Source organism: Anolis sagrei, chromosome X (genome assembly GCF_037176765.1).
Source record: "Anolis sagrei isolate rAnoSag1 chromosome X, rAnoSag1.mat, whole genome shotgun sequence".
NCBI lineage: Eukaryota > Metazoa > Chordata > Lepidosauria > Squamata > Dactyloidae > Anolis > Anolis sagrei.
In genome coordinates this window covers 96987094-97007787 of record NC_090034.1, presented here as the reverse complement: position 1 = coordinate 97007787, position 20694 = coordinate 96987094, and the positions used below count along the sequence as shown (strand labels likewise).

At 46.0% G+C, this 20694-nt stretch overlaps 2 protein-coding genes across 7 annotated transcripts in view; one reads left to right on the top strand and one right to left on the bottom strand.

The window, feature by feature from the left end:
- LOC132780120 (zinc finger protein neuro-d4) overlaps window positions 1–6598 on the top strand; it is a 48893-nt gene extending 42295 nt beyond the window's left edge. For all 4 annotated transcript variants that reach the window (XM_067460871.1, XM_067460868.1, XM_067460870.1 and 1 more), the window contains 3 exons: window positions 854–966; window positions 2531–2612; window positions 5427–6598. In XM_067460871.1, the coding sequence (XP_067316972.1) occupies window positions 854–966; window positions 2531–2612; window positions 5427–5497 (266 nt within the window). In that variant the 3' untranslated portion in view covers window positions 5498–6598. The remainder of the gene's footprint in view (window positions 1–853; window positions 967–2530; window positions 2613–5426) is intronic.
- Window positions 6599–11653: 5055 nt separating this feature from the next.
- The window catches only part of LOC132780124 (signal-induced proliferation-associated 1-like protein 3), a 164889-nt gene continuing 155848 nt past the window's right edge, over window positions 11654–20694 (bottom strand). For all 3 annotated transcript variants that reach the window (XM_067460875.1, XM_067460876.1, XM_067460877.1), the window contains exons 19-21: window positions 18195–18327; window positions 14742–14823; window positions 11654–13837 (exon numbers count right to left, since the gene is read on the bottom strand). In XM_067460875.1, coding sequence (XP_067316976.1) covers window positions 13688–13837; window positions 14742–14823; window positions 18195–18327 — 365 coding nt within the window. In that variant the 3' untranslated portion in view covers window positions 11654–13687. The remainder of the gene's footprint in view (window positions 13838–14741; window positions 14824–18194; window positions 18328–20694) is intronic.

Sequence of the window (20694 nt, the reverse complement as noted above, 5' to 3'; positions counted from 1 at the left end):
CAAAGCAACCCAGTGTATTGCCGAAGGCCATGAATATATTGTTGAAGGCTTTCATGGCTGAAATCACTGGGTTGTTGTAGGTTCCTCACCTGCCTGATAAATCCAAAGTTGTGCCCTCATAACCTGTGAGGATGCCTGCCATAGATGCAGGTGAAACATCAGGAGAGAATGCTTCTAGAACATGGCCATACAGCTTGAAAAACCAACAACAACCCTTCGACAAAACATTCTACACAGAATGTTAACATAATGCAACATGGGTTGTTGTAGGTTTTTTGGGCTATATGGCCATGTTCTAGAGGCATTCTCTCCTGACATTTCTCCTGCATCTATGGCAAGCATCCTCAGAGGTAGTGAGCCCGAAAAACCTACAACAACCCAGTGTTTCCAGCCATGAAAACCTTCGACAATACATTAAATATAATGTTATTTTTCAAAGTAATATTTGAAAAGTTTCCTCACTACCTCTGAGGATGCTTGCCATAGATGCAGGCAAAACGTCAGGAGAGAATGCCTCTAGAACATGGCCATATAGCCGGAAAAACCTACAACAATCCAGTGATTCTGGCCATGAAAGACTTCGACAATATAATGCAACATATGTGGATCAATGATCAAGGTGCATGGTTTATAACTTGCGCAATTGCAATGGGTAGAAGAAAGACATGATCATGCGCCACTATCCCAAACAACACTTATGCTGCTGTCCATTAGATGCAATTGTTGTATAGTGTCCAAAACAAGAACGAAAACATTTCTGCATGCGTAGTCCAACTTGGGTGTGCCACCCATCTCCTCACCCGATGCCCAATGCTAGTTGCTGATTGCTTGCTCTTTCTTTCTCTCTCTCCAGGGCATCCGTCCTGCCTGCAGTTCACCGTGAACATGACAGCAGCCGTCCGGACTTACCGGTGGCAATGCATCGAGTGCAAGAGCTGCAGCCTTTGTGGCACCTCAGAGAACGATGTACGTGAGCCAGCTTGCTCCGAACGGAGGCCCTTAACCCCTGCTGTGTGCTAGGGTGGGCATGCATGAGTGTGCACGCAAGCACATAAGATGAATGGGCTTCAGTCCGTTCAGTGCTGGTTTCTTCCCTCATTCCCCATACTTTGTGTGACCAAGATCTGTGACAATTCCTGCATGGCAATTATGCCTTTTCACCTCCATCTTAGGAGCACCCAGTTTGTTTGTTTTTTGTCGTGTCAGGAGCGACTGCAAGTCGCTTCTGGTGTGAGAGAATTGGCCGTCTGCAAGGACGTTGCCCAGGGGACGCCTGGATGATTTGATGTTCTTATCATACTTGTGGGAGGCTTCTCTCATGTCCCCGTATGAGGAACTGGAACTGATATAGGCAGCTCATCTGCCTCTCCCCGGATTTGAACCTGCGACCTGTTGGTCTTCAGTCCTGCCGGCACAGGGGTTTAACCCACTGCGCCACTGGGGGCTCCAGGAGGTGAACTATCAATCCCAGCAACTACAACTCCCAAATGTCAAGGTCTATTTCCCCCAAATTCCACCAGTGTTTATATTTGGACATATTGAATATTTATGCCAGGTTTGGTCCAGATCCATCATTGTTTGAGTCCACAGTGCTCTGTGGATGTAGGTGAACTACAACTCCAAAACTCAAGGTCAATGCCCACCAAACTCTTCCAGTATTTTGTCTTTGTTATGGGAGTTCTGTGTGCCGAGTTTGGTTCAATTCCATCATTGGTAGAGTTGGTGGAGTTCAGTATGCTCTTTGATTGTAGGTTAACTATATATCCCAGCAACTACAACTCCCAAATAGCAAAATCAATCCCCATCCTCACCCCAATATTCAAATTTGGGTGTATAGGGTGTTTGTGCCAAACTGGGTCCAGTGAATGAAAATATACATGGTTCAATTCCATCATTGGTGGAGTTCAGAATGCTCTTTGATTGTAGGTGAACTATATATCCCAGCAACTACAACTCCCAAATAACAAAATCAATCCCCACTCCCACTCCAATATTCAAATTTGGGTGTATAGGGTGTTTGTGCCAAACTGGGTCCAGTGAATGAAAATATATCCTGCATATCAGATATTTACATTACGATTCATAGCAAAACAGTAGCAAAATGACAGTTATGAAGTAGCAACGAAAGTAATGTTATGGTTGGAGGTCTACACAACTTGAGGAACTGTATTGAGGGGTAGTTGCATTAGGAAGGTTGAGAAACACTGTGGTAGTATCTTGCAGCCTATGGATGCCCAACAGGATCCCTAAGGATAATCACTGCCAGGTTGATGGACTGGGAGAGAACTCTTGCATGAGTTTTGGATGAAAGATCTCGCTGGCCCTTTAAAGAGGATGCTACTGGATTAGATAGCCAAGGACAGCTTTTCAGTGCCAAATTTATCATTTCGAAACAGGATGCTTCCCATCCCAAGGGGTGCCTATCCTGCACTCTTCCCATTGATTCCATGCTACTGCCCCATTTCAAAGCCATTGCTGTCCCGCCCAGGGGTCTTTCTGCCTTCTCTCAATCTCTCTCGTCTCTCTTCAGGACCAGCTACTGTTCTGTGATGACTGCGACCGGGGCTACCACATGTACTGCCTGAGTCCCCCGATGGCCGAGCCCCCGGAAGGTGAGTCAGATGGCAAACAAGGGCGAGGGATCCCTATCTGACATTGCAGCAAAATGTGCTGACTGGGTCCAGTGGTTTGTTGTGAGTTTTCCAGGCTGTATGGTCATGCTCTAGAAGCATTCTCTCCTGACATTTCGCCTGCATCTATTCCAGGCATCCTCAGAGGTTGTGAGGTCTGTTGGACACTTGGAAAGTGGGGTTTATATATCTGTGTAATGTCCAGGGTGGAAGAAAGAACTCTTGTCTGTATTGTTGAAAGCTTTCATTGCTGGAATCACTGGGTTGTTGTAGGTTTTTTGTGGCCATGTTCTAGAGGACCTCACAACCTCTGAGGATGCTTGCCATAGATCCAGATGAAATGTCAGGAAAGAATGCTTCTAGAACAGTGGTTCTCAACCTGTGGGTCCCCAGGTGTTTTGGCCTACAACTCCCAGAAATCCCAGTCAGTTTACCAGCAGTTAGGATTTCTGGGAGTTGAAGTCCAAAAACATCTGGGGACCTCAGGTTGAGAACCACTGTTCTAGAACATGGCCATATGGCCCGAAAAACCTACAACAACCCAGAACTCTTGTCTGTTTGAGGTAGGTGTGAATGTTTCGGTTGACCACCTTGATTAGCATTTAATGGCCAAGCAGTTTCAAGGTCTGGTTTCTTACTGCCAGGGGGAATCCTTTGTTGGGAGGTGATTAGCTGGCCCTGGTTGTTTCTTGTCTGGAACTCCCGTTTTTGAGTGTTGTTCTTTATTTACTGTCCTGATTTTAGAGTTTTTTTTAAATACCGGTAGCCAAATTTTGTTGATTTTCATGGTTTCCTCCTTTTTGTGGTTTTCAATGGCTTCTCTGTGTAGTCCGACATGGTGGTTGTTTTTTATGGTTTTAATTGTTAATTGTTTTTATATGGTTATATTATATGTAATTGTTTTTGACTGTATTTTATCTTGTGGGGCATTGATTACTAAATGTAAACCGCCTCGAGTTGCCTCCAAGCAATAAATTGTTTGAGTGGTCCAGCATTTCTATGTTCTCAAATAACATGTTCTGTCCAGGTCGGTTCATTGAGTGCTCTGCTATGGTTGACTTCTCTGGTTGAAGTAGTCTTGATTTGTGTCTGCGCAATGCTGCGTTCAGTGGTCCCTATGTAGACTTGTCCATAGCTGCACCCCATATTCCCACTTTCCAACAGACCTCACAACCTCTGAGGATGCCTGCCATAGATGCAGGAGAGAATGCTTCTGGAACATGGTTATACAGCCTGGAAAACTCACAGCAACCCAAATTTTCATTTATTCCCAAACTCCTGTCTGAATTGAGTTCCCAGAAACCTCATCTGCTTGGGCCAATGGCCAGGGATTCTGGGAACTGAAGTCCCTTGCAACACTGGAAAAGTGTTCTTGCCATACATCAAGGGAACCACTGACCGCATAGGGAAGCTGATGAGGAAACACAACATACAAACTATCTACAGACCCACCAAGAAAATCCAACAAATGCTACGTTCAGCAAAGGACAAGAGGGATCCTCTCACCTCTGCAGGAGTCTACTGTGTACCATGCAGCTGTGGACAAGTCTACAGAGGGACCACCAAACGCAGCATTGCCCAAACACGAATCAAGGAACATGAAAGGCACTGCAGACTACTTCAACTAGAGAAGTCAGCCATAGCAGAGCACCTGATGAACCGACCTGGACACAGAATTTTATTTGAGAACACAGAAATGCTGGACCACTCTCACAATCACCATGTCAGACTACACAGAGGAGCCATTGAAATCCACAAGCATGTGGACAATTTCAACAGAAAGGAGGAAACCATGAAAATGAACAAAATCTGGCTACCAGTATTAAAAAACTCTAAAATTACAACAGCACAACAGAGAGGAAACAAACAAGGACATCTAATTACCTCTCAATAAAAGATTGCTCCAGGCACTGCCAGGCAATCAAATGCTAATCAAGGTGGTCAGTTGAAACATTCACACCTAGCTCCAGCAGACAGGAGTCCTTTGTCTCACCCTGGTCATTCCACAGATATATAAACCCATTTTCCTAGTTCTAACGGACCTCACTACCTCTGAGGATGCTTGCCATAGATGCAGGTGAAACGTCAGGAGAGAATGCCTCTAGACCATGGCCATATAGCCCGAAAAAACCTACAATAACCCAGTGATTCCAGCCATGAAAGCCTTCGACAATACAAAAATAATATGTTTATTAAAGATAAAAGGCATCCATTCTAGATAGGAAAGGTTCTAGGAGCTAACTAGCTTCACAGAGCTATCTTCTAGGGAAAAGGAAAAATAATAAAAGTAACTATATTTACTACATCTTGCCTTAGACCAGTGGTTCTCAACCTGGGGTCCCCAGATGTTTTTGGCCTTCAACTCCCAGAAATCCTAACAGCTGGTAAACTGGCTGGGGTTTCTGGGAGTTGTCGGCCAAAAACATCTGGGGACCCCAGGTTGAGAACCACTGCCTTAGACAATGGCAAGATGCTCCCTCATTCTAGAGAAGACAAAAGGAGAGGAGGCCAGGAAATGGAGACAGGCCACATGGCCAGCCCAGGGCAATAAAAATACCTTTAAAGGAGGAAGTTACATTTCCCTAAAGAGATCACATTCCTAGGTATTCAAAAGGGGAGGAGATAGTGCCATGCAAAGATGAATAAGACAACCCTCCAAACTAGCTAAAGGAAATTGGGGAGGAGTCCCTCAGTCTATCTAGGCTAACTACTCATTGAGAGCTGGAGACTTGTGTAGTCAGGGATGAAACCCAACATTATGATGTGCTGATGTTTCTCCTGTTTTCTTCCTTGCAGGAAGCTGGAGCTGCCACTTGTGCCTACGGCAGCTGAAGGAGAAGGCTTCTGCCTACATCACTTTGACCTAGGCTGGCGCCCACTGCCCCCCACCTTCTTCTGGATCCTGCTCAGACGGCTGCAAGATCTTAGCCATGGTGGGACGGGGCTGTCGGATGTGTGTTTGTTTGAGCTCTAGCCTTGGAACAGTGATATTTTGACCTGCCACTTCAGGTTGGCTGGAATCCCCGTTTCCCCCTACTCTTAAGAGGGCAAAGGAAGGGGCCAGATCCTGGTCTTTTGGTGGGACATCCCTCTTTCTTCCCTTCCCTTTGACCCAACTATAACGGTGGAGCCTTCCTGCCTTTGCCCACCACTGCCTGCCTGGCTCCTACCCACCCGGTCAACCCCAAGGAGCCAAATACTCAACTCAAAAGCCATAAAAGCCAGAGAGGGAAGCAAGCGCCGAGCTCTCTCTCTTGCTTCCTTGCCTCTTCCCTCCATCTGGTTGGGAAGGGACGGGTTTTTCTCTCTCCTTCGACCATACCAGAATGATGTTGCATGCAAGACTATTATTTTTTTCTTCCTGGCTTTTTTGGGGGAGACGGGGTCCGGCTGGGAGTCTGGCACCCCACACGCAACCTTGTCTCTCATGGGTTTTTAGAAATATTTTTGGTTGTTTTTGCTCTACGATGCGATGCGCGGGGCTTCCCGCCCGCTTCTATACCTTTCCTTTTAGGTTCCTCTCTGTCAAATGGAGAGACTTTGGGTGTGGAGCTCCAACATCCACCTTAACCGAGTCCAGGACGGGAGTGCTAGGTGATGGGTTTAGGGATGTGACAATGGCCGCTTGAGAGACGACGACAGAGGCCAGAATTGGGGTCCTCTCAGCTATTAGACAAGGCAGGAGCTTTTTCTTTCTAAATGTTGCTGGTTTTTAAAAAAATGTAAAAGGGGGGAAAGGAAAACTTGGGAAAAAAAAAACAAGAAAAGGTGGTCAACGGTAGAAAGCGACCTCCCCACCCCAGAGGGAGAGTGTGTTGGGTTTTGGGGCCAAGGGGAGAAATGCTACCGAAGGCTAGCTGGAAAGCACTCCCGCCAAGCCCTTACCTTGTGTACATGGTGTTGTTTTGTTGCCTGCATCTTTTAATGTGCTTGGATTGTTCTGTGCATTAAATGTGGTCTGAATTACACCTCTCCTCCTCCTCCTTCTTTCAAACGTGGCCGGCCTTTTCCTGCTGCATGGGTGAGATGATGGATCGTATTATTGGGATAGTTTAGATCAGGCATGGGCCAATTTGGGCCCTTCCTCCAGGTGTTTTGGACTTCAACTCCCACCATTCCTAACAGCCTCAGACCCCTTCCATTTTTATGGAAGAATGTATATGAAAAGCAATTCAGAAAAATAGGATAAAAAACCAAAGTCCAAATATCAAGAATAATCCACAGAGGAAATTAAAGAATCTGGGAAGCTCTATGTTGACAGAACATAAATCTCCTATCTAACTGCTCATTAGCTAATATAGAGAGAAAGTCATGCCTTTTCTAATGGGAAACTGATCAGGATTTCTTAGCTAATAGGCGTGTTGACCTTCATAAACCCTCCTGAGAAGCTCTATGTTGACGGAATGTAAATCTCCTATCTAACTGTTCATTGCTCTGTCCACCTGGACTTTCATTTTCATCCTCTGAGCTCAGATCTGTTCTTGACCTTGCTTCCCTAGTGAACTGTCTTTGGGTTCAGAATGGGTTCAGAATGCTCTTTGATTGTAGGTGAACTATAATTCCAGAAACTACAACTCCCAAATGACAAAAGCAATGTTTTTGAGTGAAGGACATACATTGGGTTGTTAGGTCCAAATTTGGTGTCAATTTTGGTGTCCAAATTTGGTGTCAATTCGCACAGTGGTTCTTTTGTTTTTAAGGTACTCATTACGCACAGAACATTTTTATATATATATAGATTGTGTAAGCTGCTCTGAGTCCCCTTCGGGGTGAGAAGGACAGCATATAAATGTCGTAAAAAAATAAAAAAATAAAAATAATACCAGCTCTTCAGTTTGCAAATGGAGATGAGCACCACCACCTAGAATTGGATACGACTACACTTAATGTCAAGGGAAACCTTTACCTTTATTGTTCTATCATATTTTTGCACTACAAATTCCTATGCAATGTGCATAGGAATTCGTTCAATAGTCTATAGCCCCCCCCCCCCCCAATTTTAACTGGTCCTCTGCTTAAAACGTTTGGGACTGCTGTAGGAATGAAATGAAATGAAGACTGCTGAAGGAATGAAATGAAAAAAAGCAACCCCCCCTCCCTTCCCGACACCTGCACCCAGACTTTCCACCTGTAGATAGACGCAACATCTTCTCGCAGGGAGCTGTTGCCATGACGACAGGATGGGGAAAGTAATGAGAGATGTCTGGGTACCACAGACACCTCCCCTCCGCCTTCCTGGATGGAGTCTGGCTTGGGGAGGGGGAGAGAAAGAGAGATGGATTTGGCTTGACAGAGACCCCCTCCCCAATACTTCTGCCCGATCCAAAGAAACACACCAGAGTCTTTTCTATGAAACATTTATTTTCAATGTCCCTTCCCCATTTCGAGGCGTGCCAAAAAAAATTATTTTTGAAGATTCCAGAGAATTACACTGGGAAATGGGTAAGGGGAGGGGGGTTAATTTACAAAAGCAGGTTCTTTCCTATTGGCAATATTTTTTAAGACCAGGAAAAAAAAATTAAATAAGACAGATTTGATCTGTGAAGGTTCTTACAAAATTAAAAACGAGGAACAACTTGCGCACACGAACCACGAAAAGACAGAAACAGAACACGCACCGGAGACGGCTTCCCTCTCGCCCGCCAGCAAAAGGGGAAAGCCGTTCTCCTACGTCACAGAAAAGGACACTCGGGAAGGGATGGAAGTCCAAATAAAAACAAGGGGGAAAGAGAGACAAGTCCGTACAAATCGGCGCTGAGACTCCAGTATAAAATTAAGAAACAGTTTTGGGTATAGGGCGCTGCCTGTTCCATATGGGGTGATTTTGCAGAAAGGTAAACAGAGGAAGGAACGAGTGCGGGAGAGCAGCTTGCCGAGGACCGATGGTTAGAACGGGACCTTCTTCCCCACCCTGAAAAATCCCTGCAAAAGCAAGGTAGAGGCCTCTGTTTTAGATGTCCACTCAGCTGGACAGTGGTGAAAAGCTAAAGGAGATAGTTGTAGGTCTTTCGGGCTATTTGGCCATGTTCCAGAAGCATTCTCTCCTGACGTTTCGCCTGCATCTATTCCAGGCATCCTCAGAGGTTGTGAGGTCTGTTGGAAACTAGGAAAATGGGGTTTATATATCTGTGGAATGTCCAGGGTGGGAAAAGGAACTCTTGTCTGTTGGAGTTAGGTGTGAATGTTTCAATTGGCCACCTTGATTAGCACATCATGGCCTGACAGTTTTTAGATGTGGATTCTTACTGCCTGGGGGAATCCTTTGTTGAGAGGTGATTAGCTGTCCCCTGGAGTTCCCCTGTTGGAGCTAGGTGTGAATGTTTCAATTGGCTACCTTGATTAGCACATGATGGCCTGACAGTTTTTAGGTGTGGCTTCTTACTGCCTGGGGGAATCCTTTGTTGAGAGGTGATTAGCTGTACTCTGGAGTTCCCCCATTGGAGCTAGGTGTGAATGTTTCAATTGGCCACTCAAAGACAGGGGAACTCCAGACAAGAAACAATAGGGGACAGCTAATCACCTCTCAACAAACGATTCCCCCAGGCAGTAAGAAGCCACGCCTAAAAATGATGGAGGCGGATCCCAGTCTTCCCTTGCAGTGGTTCACATGGCTGGGAGACCCAAAGAAAAGGTCGAGAAGGGGGCAGAGGAGGAAGACAGCCCTCCTAACCAGGAAGTGGTCCCAGAGTCTGGGTTTTTGCATAATTCAGACGTTGGTTTTTTAACGTTGTCTGGATTAAACATGGATTAAAGGGAGCTGTGAGCTAAGCTGAAATTCCCAGTTTCCCAGCCTTCCTATGTTTCCCATCTCTGCTGCTTATGTTTCAATTGGCCACTCAAAAACAGGGGAACTCCAGACAAGAAATAATAGGGGACAGCTAATAACCTCTCAACAAGGGATTCCCCCAGGCTAAGCTGAAACTCCCAGTTTCCTAACCTTACTAAGTTTCCCATCTCTGCTGTTTATGTTACAATTGGCCACTCAAAAACAAGGGAACTCCAGACAAGAAACATTAGGGGACAGCTAATCACCTCTCAACAAAGGATTCCCCCAGGCAGTAAGAAGCCACACCTAAAAACTGTCAGGTCACCATATGCTAATCAAGGTGGCCAACTGAAACATTCACACCTAGCTCCAACAGACAAGAGTTCCTTTTCCCACCCTGGACTTTCCACAAGTAAAGACTTTCTGTATATACAGTATTTCAGATTTCAATATTAATGTAAAAAATACATAGTATGATTTTACATACATTAGAACAGTAAAGACAAATATCACTTAAGTTAAATAAACATTAAATAACCAGAAAAATAAATTAAGGTGTAAACCAAGGATCCTCAAACTTTATAAACAGAGGGCCAGGTCACAGTCCCTCAAACTGTTGGAGGGCCAGATTATAATTTGAAAAATATATATGAATGAATGCATACTGCACATATATTATTTGTGCAAACAGCACTTAAAAACAATACAATAATTAAAGTGAAGAACAATTTTAACAAATATAAACTTATTAGTATTTCAATGGGAAGTGTGGGCCTACTTTTGGCTGAAAAGATTGTTGTTGTTGAGTTGTTGTAGGTTTTTTCGGGCTATATGTCCATGTTCTAGAGGCATTCTCTCCTGACGTTTCACCTGCATCTATGGCAAGCATCCTCGGAGGTAGTGAGGTCACTACCTCTGAGCATGCTTGCCATAGATGCAGGCGAAACGTCAGGAGAGAATGCCTCTAGAACATGGACATATAGCACGAAAAAACCTACAACAACCCAGCGATTCCGGCCACAAAGCCTTCGACAATACATTGTTGTTTTTGTTGTTGTTGTGTGCTTTCAAGTTGTTTCATACTTAGGTTGACCCTGAGCGAGGGCCGGGTAAATGACCTTGGAGGGCCATATCCGGCCCTCGGGCCATAGTTTGAGGACCCCTGGTGTAAACACTACACTAATCTGGGATTTCCTCTGTGTTTAATGTCCTTTTTCCCTCCCTGGACTTTCCACAGATATATAAACCCAATTTTCCTAGTTTCCAACAGACCTCACAACCTCTGAAGATGCCTGGAATAGATGCAGGCGAAATGTCAGAAGAGAATGCTTCTGAAATATGGCCATATAGCCCGAAATAGAGGAGAGATTCATAGAGGCACTGAGCGAGAAAGACTGCTTTAGAGAAGGACAGGGAAGGTTTTTCCTGATGATGGAGGCAGAAAGCAGGCAGCTCCCTTCTAAGTTAAGACATATATGGTGCGGCTGTCTGCAAATCTCCGAGCCGGTTCATATTGGCAAGACTGGAGTAGCCTCCTCTCCTCTCCTTGCAGCGGTTCATATGGCTGGGAGACCCAAAAAGGGTCGAGAAGGAAGACAGCCCTCCTCACTAGGAAGTGGCCCCAGAGTCTGGGTTTTTGCATAGTTCAGACGCTGGTTTTTCAACGTCAAGTCTGGATTAAACATGGAACGACGGGGAGCTGTGAGCTAAGCTGAAACTCCTAGTTTCCTAGCCTTCCTATGTTTCCCGTCTCTGCTGCTTCCTCCTCTATCGGTCTACAGCATTTCAGGGCACCTGAGCTGGAAAACAGAAGGGACTTGGCATCTGGAATGGAACAAAAGCTGCCTTTGTTGCTCAGGACGCCCTAAATACGCCGCGCGCACTCCTCCTGTCCCCAAGCAGGACCGTGTTGCCAGTTACAAACAACAACATGCTTTAACACACGACAGGAAACAAACCCAAACAAACAGAAACCACAAATTCACTACATACCAGACCGGAAGAAGCAGCCGCTGCCTTATTGCAGAAGGGCTGCGCGTGGACATACGAGTGCCCTTGGCATGCCCTGGTGGGTGGCGTATCTGTCCCTGCCCAGCAGAGATGGAAAAACATGGCTTGAATGCGTTGTTTTGAGTTTGCCATGTTCCAGAGGCATTCTCTCCTGACGTTTCGCCTGCATCTATGGCAGGCATCTTCAGAGGTTGTGAGGTCTGTTGGAAACTAGGAAAATGGGGTTTATATAATTGTGGAATGTCCAGGGTGGGAAAAAAATATAGTAAATAAAGAGTAACACTCAAAAACAGGGGAATTCCAGACAAGAAACAATCGGCACCACCTAATCACTTCCCAACAAAGGATTCCCCCAGGCACTAAGAAGCCAGACCTTGATTCAATGCTAATCAAGGTGGCCAATTGAAACATGTGTCCAGGAAAAAATACAGTAAATAAAGAGGAACACTCAAAAACAGGGAAATTCCAGACAAGAAACAATCGGCGCCACCTAATCACCTCCCAACAAAGGATTCCCCCAGGCAGTAAGAAGCCAGACCTTGAAACTGCTGGGCCATTCAATGCTAATCAAGGTGGCCAATTGAAACATGTGTCCAGGAAAAAATACAGTAAATAAAGAGGAACGCTCAAAAACAGGGGAATTCCAGATAGGAAAAAATCAGGGCCAGATAATCACCTCCCAACAAAGGATTCCCCAGGCAGAAAGAAGCCAGATCATGAAACTGCTGGGCCATTCCATGCTCATCAAGGTGGCCAATTGAAACATCCACATCTAACACAAACAGAAAAGAGTTCTTTCTCCCACCATGGACATTCCACAGATATATAAACCCCATTTTTCTAGTTTCCAATACTGTGGACAATTTCAGCAGAAAGGAGGAAACCGTGAAAATGAACAAAATCTGATTACCAGTTTTTTAAAAAAAACTCTAAAATCAGTAAAGTAAAGAAAGAGGAACGCTCAAATACAGGGGGAATCCAGACAAGAAACCATTGGCCAGCTAACACATCCCAACAAAGGATTCCCCAAGGCAGGAAGCAGCCAAGCCTTGAAGCTGCAAGGCTATTTGATGCCAAAGTGATCAATTGCAGCATTCAAACAGACTAGTGTTCACCCTGGACATTCCTAATATATATAAACCTCACTTTGCCTAGTTTTCAACAGACCTCACAACCTCTGAGGATGCCTGCCATAGATGCAGGCGAAACGTCAGGAGAGAATGCTTCTGGAATATGGCCATACAGCCTGGAAAACTCACAACGACCCAGTAATTCCGGCCACGAAAGCCTTCAACAATGCATGGCTTGAATGCAAGAGGGAAGTGCAGCGGGAGAGCTCACATAAAACATGAATGGCAGGAAGAGCGCTCTTGGAGACCAGGTGAAAGAGCTGCCCTCCCAATAGAGGGAATGGTGTTGCCCGTTTCCCCAAAAGCAGCAAGTTTGTAGGCCAACGAACAAGCAAGTGGGATCTCCTGGGGCAAACCCGTAGGGCAAGGCAGAACCCAGCAAGGTCTACGGCCTCGTTTATCTCAAGGAGGGCCCTTGCCTCTCCTCCCCAAAGCCTGGGTTTTGCATCTCTGCTGCAGCTGGGGACAAATCCGGTGTGCTGAATTCAGGTGCATGCACAGAAATCTCTTAGAAAAAAAAATTACAAACAGTACCATTTATACAAATATAGTGTTTTATAAAGAACATATACATTTAGACTTTTATTATTATTATTATTTTTAACTTCCTGAGCCACTCCCAACCTTGCATTCTCTAGAAAATAATTTAGTCGTGAGAAAGTGCTCTTTTAGACTCTCGGCTGCTGCGCTCTGGCGCTTTGCTCCGATTGATCCATCCGGTCTGCCGGAACGCCAAGGCGCCCCCTGGCGGTCACTTGCAAGGATAAGCGTGGCAAAAACGGGCTGGCCGGGTCCGTGCCGCTGCTTCCGGCGGTGCTGCCACATTGAGTGTCATTTAGAAGCCAGCCTGAAACCTGGATGTCCTCAACACTATTCAGGCATCGTTGGCAAGGTGTGCTTGACTCTGAACACCAGTTTTGCTCCCCCTCCAACCTCAATATCCACTAGAGAGTGGCATAAAACTCTCTGTGCAGGAGAAAGCAGGAAAGGAGCTGTCTAAGGAGAGGCCACACGCTGTATGGGAAGGAAAGCCTCTCTTGGAAGAGCAAGCAATGCGTTTGGCTCCGGGGAAGAGTCCACACTCATCGGCCACTGCGGTCCTTTCCTAAACCAGATGCAGCGGCCCACCCTGCCCCACCCAAGGGGCCAGCTCACAGCTCCTTCTTCTCCACGGCGTTGGAGAAGATCTCGGCAAACTTGCGTAGCTGCTCGTTGGCCGTCTGCGACTCCTCCTGTAGGCGCTGGTTGTTCTGCCGGAGGTTGGCTACTTCTGCCTGGAGCACCACCTTGTCCTGTTTTTCCTGCAGTAAATAATAATAATAATAAATATTATAATAATTAGGTTTTTGTGGGTTTTTTCGGGCTATAGGGACATGTTCTAGAGGCATTTCTCCTGATGTTTCGCCTGCATCTATGGCAAGCATCCTCAGAGGTAGTGAGAACCTCACTACCTCTGAGGATGCTTGCCATAGATGCAGGCGAAACGTCAGGAGAAATGCCTCTAGAATGTGGCCCTATAGCCCGAAAACCCCCACAAGAACCTAGTGATTCCAGCCATGAAAGCCTTCAACAATACATTGAACATCTCTATGGGGAGAAACTGTTCCAAGACACACGGAAGACCTCACTACCTCTGAGGATGCTTGCCATAGATGCAGGCGAAACGTCAGGAGAAATGCCTCTAGAACATGGCCCTATAGCCCGAAAAAACCCACAAGAACCTAGTGATTCCAGCCATGAAAGCCTTCGACAATACATTGAACATCTCTACGAGGAGAAACTGTTCCAAGACACACAAGAACCTAGTGATTCCAGCCATGAAAGCCTTCGACAATAATAATAATTACCTCTCAACAAAAGTTTGCCCCCGGCACAGTCAGGCCATTGTATGCTAATCTAGGTGGTCAGGAGAGAATGCCTCTAGACCATGGCCATATAGCCCGAAAAAACCTACAACAACCCAGTGATTCCGGCCATGAAAGCTTTCGACAATACAATAATAATATAATAATGATAAAACATTATTTATACCCCGCCACCATCTCCCCAAGGGGAGAAGGCCCTCTCTCTCGTCCCCACCAATCGCGTTTGCGATGCAGGTGGGAGCGCGACTAGGGCCTCTCCAGATGATCGAAGAGATCGTGTGGGTTCCCCTCGGCCAAGATAACCCACTGGGCAAAGGGAATAGTAGCTGTGGCTCCTTACCTTCTGCAAGTCGGTGTGGAGCTGTTTCAGCATGGCCTCGAGCTGGTAGACTTTGCCAGTCAGTTCTGCTGAAGGTTCCTCACTGCACAGGAAGGGGGGAAACCAGACAGTTATTGCTACATCCTCCTACCATTCAATAGATGTCAAGCCCCAGGAGGGTCACCTTGCTGTCACTTCACAGTTGGCAAGGAAAGGCTGTTTACACCATGAAGAACCTGGTCTCAGCTTGGGAAGAGGGGGAAATGAGGATATGCTCCATCTTTTCCTTTATCCAGAGCAAATGGAGCATCAAGGTATTTATTTACTGTATTTGTATACCGCCTTTCTCAGCCTATTGGCGACTCAAGGCAGTTTCCAACAAAACACAACAAGGCAATAAAAACAACATCATTAGCGTCTCCTATAAGCATTGTCCAGTTCCATCGTCAAGTCGCCAGCTTTCCTATATCAATTACCTATATCCGTTACTCTGCATTTGTAAACGCTTGCTCAGATAGCCATGTTTTAATTTGCTTCCGAAACGTTAAAAGGGAGGGAGCAGATCTAATCTCACTAGGGTGGGCGTTCCATAGCCGAAGGGCCACCACTGAGAAGGCCCTGTCTCTTGTCCCCGCCAGACGTACTTTTGATGAAGGTGGGACCGAGAGCAGGGCCTCCCCGGACGATCTCAAGGTCCTTGATGGTTTGTAAGGGGAGATACGTTCGGACATGTAAGTTGGGCCAGAGCCATTTAGGGCAGTGGTTCTCAACCTGGGGTCCCCAGATGTTTTTGGCCTACAACTCCCAGAAATCCCAGCCAGTTTACCAGCTGTTAGGATTTCTGGGAGTTGAAGGCCAAAAACATCTGGGGACCCCAGGTTGAGAACCACTGGTTTAGGGCTTTATAGGACAAAGTTAGCACTTTGAATTGGGCCCAGTAGCAAACCCGCAGCCAGTGGAGCTGGCGCAACAAGGGGGTTGTATGCTCCCAGAGAGCCGCTCCTGTTAGCAACCTGGCTGCCGTTCATTGGACTAGTTGAAGCTGCCGAACCGCCTTCAAAGGCAACCCCACATAGAGCGCGTTGCAGTAGTCTATATGGGATGTAACCAGAGCGTGGACTACCGTGGCCAAGTCAGACTTCCCAAGGTACGGGCACAGCTGGTGCACAAGCTTTAATTGTGCAAATGCTCCCCTGGTCACCACCGAAACTTGAGGTTCCAGGCTCAGTGAAGAGTCCAGGATCACTCCCAAGGTGCGAACCTGCATCTTCAGGGGGAGTGTAACCCCATCCAACACAGGCTGTAACCCTATGCCCTGTATGCCTTACGACTGACTGTGTTCCATAAGCAGCAGCCCTTTCTCCCAACTCCAAGGGTAAAACAGTTGCTGTGCATTGATGGGTTTTGGACTTGACACAAGGGCAAGAGGATACTCATCTGTGCCCCATCCAAAATGGACCTGAGGTGTAGCAAGTCGCTCAGAAGGTGCTGGCCTTGTACAGGGTGTAGCCTAAAGATCTCCCATATTTTGAGGGTACACTCTGTGGGATGTTGTGGGGGATAGAGAGGTGGGACAGGCCTAATTCGGTAGGTTCGGTTCTGCTGTTTTCAGAACCCATCATGAGTTGGACCGGTGAACAACTATTCTGTGATAATAAAACAGAGAGCAATCCATACACACTTTGATGCTATTCCACCTGAGATGATCCAGAGAGTGATGGAGAAATTCCGAGAACATCCTCAGCAATGTATTGGCAATGATGGACGGAATTTGTCTGACATGATTTTAAAGACCCATTAAAACAAAATTAATGTAGTGGTAGTCCATGCTCTGGTTACATCCCAAATAGACTACTGCAACGCGCTCTACGTGGGGCTGCCTTTGAAGACTGTTTGGAAGCTTCAAATGGTCCAACGGACAGCAGCCAGTTTTATTTACTCTGCTCTCGGTCCTGTGAGGGAGGCAAGACTGAGAGCAGGGTGTTTCCAGATGATCTTAAACTCCGCGGTGGTTCATAGAGGGAGATACATTTGGACAGATAAGTGTTTAACTCTGAATGTATTGTTTTTAAACGTTTTAATTGCTTTTAATCTATTTTTAAATTCTATTTTAATATTTATTTACATGTAAAAGATAAAGGTTGTCCCCCAACATTAAGTCCAGTCATGTCTGACTCTGGGGGTAGTGCTCATCTCCATTTCTAAGCCAAAGAGCCGGCGTTGTCCAAAGACACCTCCAAGGTCATGTGGCCAGCATGACTGCATGGAGCGTCATTTAAGGCATCGAATCGTTGCTTATATGTAAAGCCACCTTGAGTCCTCTCCGAAGTGAAAAAGGCATGGTAGAAAAATGGCGTAAATAAATAAATCAAATCAATAATGCCTTTGGACAACATACAGTTAAAATACATTTAAATTAAAATATAAAATTTTAATTAATGCACATTAAAACATATACAAATATTGCATTCGCTATTAAAATCACGCCATTCACAATCGTAATCTGGGGCTGTTCCAACAATCATTGCACATATTCTGTAGCTGTTATTGCAAAACAGTTAATCACCGAAGGCTTGATCCCACAGCCAAGTTTTTACCTTTCTTCTGAAGGCAAGGAGGGAGGGGGCTCACCTTCTGTCACTGGGGAGGGAGTTCTATAGCTGAGGGACCACCGCTGAGAAAGCCTCATCTCCGACCAGTACGTTAAAAACAATTAAAACATTTAAAAACAATACATTCAGAGTATGTAATCCAGGTCGTTCCAATGGTCATTGCATTGTTCCAAGTCTATCTACTGTACAAGTTCTCCAAAGGCCTGGTGACAAAGCCACGTTTTCACTCTCTTTCAGAAGGTCAGGCGAGAAGGAGTTGATCTAATATCCCTGGGTAGGGAGTTCCACAGCTGAGGGGCCACCACTGAGAAGGCCCTGTCTCGTCCCCAACAATCACGCCTGCGAGAGAGGCGGGACCGAAACCAGGGTGTTTCCAGATGATCTTAAAACGCTGTGGAGGTTCATAGAGGGAGATACGTTCGGATAGGTAATCTGGGCCAGAACCATTTAGGTTACTTGAATAGTTGTCTATATGTAAAGCCACCTCAAGTCCTTTTCAGGGTAGAGAAAGGCAGGATATAAACAGGGTAAATAAATACATAAAAATTAAATAACGGTGCTCCATGCGGTCATGCTGGCCACGTGACCTTGGCGGTGTCTACGGACAACGCCGGCTCTTCGGCTTAGAAATGGAGATCAGCACCAACCCCCAGAGTTGGACACGACTGGACTTAATGTCAGGAGAAGACCTTTACCTTCACCTAAATAAAATTGGTATTTTGTGCACTTTTCAGAAATATATACAATTTTTCTCTAGATAGCTTCATGTCAATTTTTTTCACAGCCCTTAAAAATGTGGGACATCTTTATGCAAAAAAACCAGCTACAACTTTGGAAGGGAACCCCAGACAGACTTCCTTACCTCATGGTGGGTGTTGTGCGTGGCGTGGGTTGCCTCTCCAGACTCAAGTGCGCGAGGACGGGGCTGTGGGCGGAGGGGACGTCGGGACTCAGCACAGCGTCATTGAGGGAGAAGAGGGACACCGCTCTCTGGACTGGAAGGAAGAGGCAGCACGAAGGTTGGTCGTGTTTGCAGTGGCAGATTCCTTCCCCCAAAGAGCCACGGAGCCACTCCTGCCCACCAACAACCCCCAATTAATCTCTCTCTCTCTCTCTCTCTCTGATCCCAACCGGCACAGCTGGCAAAACAGCCCGGACAGTGAGTCACTCCCAGCTCCTCCCAAATGCCCGTGGCCAGCTGAGCCGTGAGTCACAATCTCTGGGCGGCTGAGGGTTGGGCTGCCCCTGCCACCGAGAGGGCAGCCATCAGGCCTGGCAAGCTATGAAAGGACATCAGCCTGGAGACATGCCAGTGCTCCAAAAAGAGGCCATTTGCCTACAAACAGGGGTAAGAAAGAAGCAAGAGATTCACTGTCTTAAGGAAATGTGGTGATGGAAACAACCAGGCACGTTCTAGACAGTTGCCCCAATTCCTCGACCGGCTAATGCAAAGAAACCACTCATGAAAACAAAGAGAGAAATGGCAGAGGCACCAATATGCAAGGACAAACCAAACAAAGCAGAATTATAGTTTCAAGCATGTTGGGCTGAGCACGTCAAATCTAGGAAGGGTTGAAAAGGAGTAACAGAGCATGATGGCTTTGATGCTTTGGCTCAAATAGCTACGAATTTCACCCAAGGTTCCTTTTTGTGTGTGTGTCAGGAGTGACTTGAGAAACTGCAAGTCGCTTCTGGTGTGAGAATCATAGAGTTGGACAAGGCCTTATGGACCTTCCAGTCCAACCCCTGCAAAGAAGCAGGACAATCACATTCAAAGCACCCCCAATAGATGGACATCCAGCCTCTGTTTCAAAGCCTCCAAAGGTGGAGCCTCTACCACACTCTGGAGAAGAGAGTTCCACTGCTGAACAGCTCTCACAGTCAGGAAGTTCTTCCTAATGTTCAGTGGAATCTCCTTTCTTGTAGTTTGAAGCCACTGTTCCATGTCCAAGTCTCCAGGGAGGCAGAAAATTAGCTTGCTCCCTCCTCCCTATGACTCCCTCTCACATATTGATAGCTGGGCCTCATCATGTCTCCTCTCAGCCTTCTTTTTGTTATGATGTATTTTGTTATTGTGTGTTTATTATGTTGTATTATTTTGGGCTTGGCCTCATGTTAGTCCCCTTTGGGGAGATGATGGCGGGTTATAAATAAAGTGTATTATTATTATTATTATTATTATTATTATTATTATTATAGGACACGACTGCACTTAATGTCAGGGGAAGACCTTTCTCTTATTCTCTTCTGAAGGCTAAACATGCCCAGATCTTTAAGCTGATCCTCATAGGGCTTGTTGTCCAGACCCTTGATCATTTGAGTCTCCCTCCTCTGGATATATTCCAGCTTGTCAACATATCCCTTCAACTGCAGTGCCCAGAATTGGACACAGTGTGAATCCAGGTGTGGTCTAACCAAGGCAGAATAGAGGGATAGCATGACTTCCCTGGATCTAGGCACTAGACTCCTATTTATGCAGGCCAAAATCCCACTGGCTTGTTTAGCTGCTGCATGACATTGGCTCATGTTTAAACTTGTTGTCTAGGAGGACTCCAAGATCTTTTTCACACGTCCTGTTGTCGAACCAGGCATCATCCCCCATTCTGTATCTTTGCATTTTGTTTTGTCTGCCTAAGTGGAGTATCTTGCATTTGTCCCTGTTGCACTTCATTTTGTTAGTATTGGCCAATCATCTAATCTGTGAAGATCGTTTTGAATTCTGCTCCCGTCTTCGCGAATATTGGCTCTCCCTCCCAATTTGGTGTCTTCTGCAAACTTGATGATCATGCCTTCTAACCCTTCGTCAAAGTCCTAGTCCACAGCAATGGACATCATCATTTACTAACTCTGGAAAAAAGAGCTCAGCACCCTTCCTGTTTCCATCTTTTATGTGGGTAAGGAAGTGAACAAAATGGAAGACTGGGATCATAAAGACCCACAAGGGGCTGGGTGCAGAGTTGCTACCCTTGTATGTTTTAAGAGTGAACTGGAAAGCGTCCTGAAGAAAGGTAAAAGAAAGGACAGCTCTGACCCACAGACAATGAGGCTGGGGTCCTGTCTCTCCACCCCACCACCCAGTTTGTCTCAGCAAGAAGTATCCCCCTGTTCTTCTACAAATCTCTTGGGAAGACAGGTGGACAAATGTCAGCGTGCTGGAAGAAGCAAAGACCACCAGCATTGAAGCGATGCTCCTCCGCCATCAACTTGGCTGGACCGGCCACATTGTCCAAATGCCTTATCACTGTCTCTCAAAGCAGTTGCTCTATTCCGAACTCAAGAACGGAAAAAGGAACGTTGGTGGGCAGGAAAAGAGATTTAAAGATGGGCTTAAAGCCAACCTATATGTAATACAATATAATACT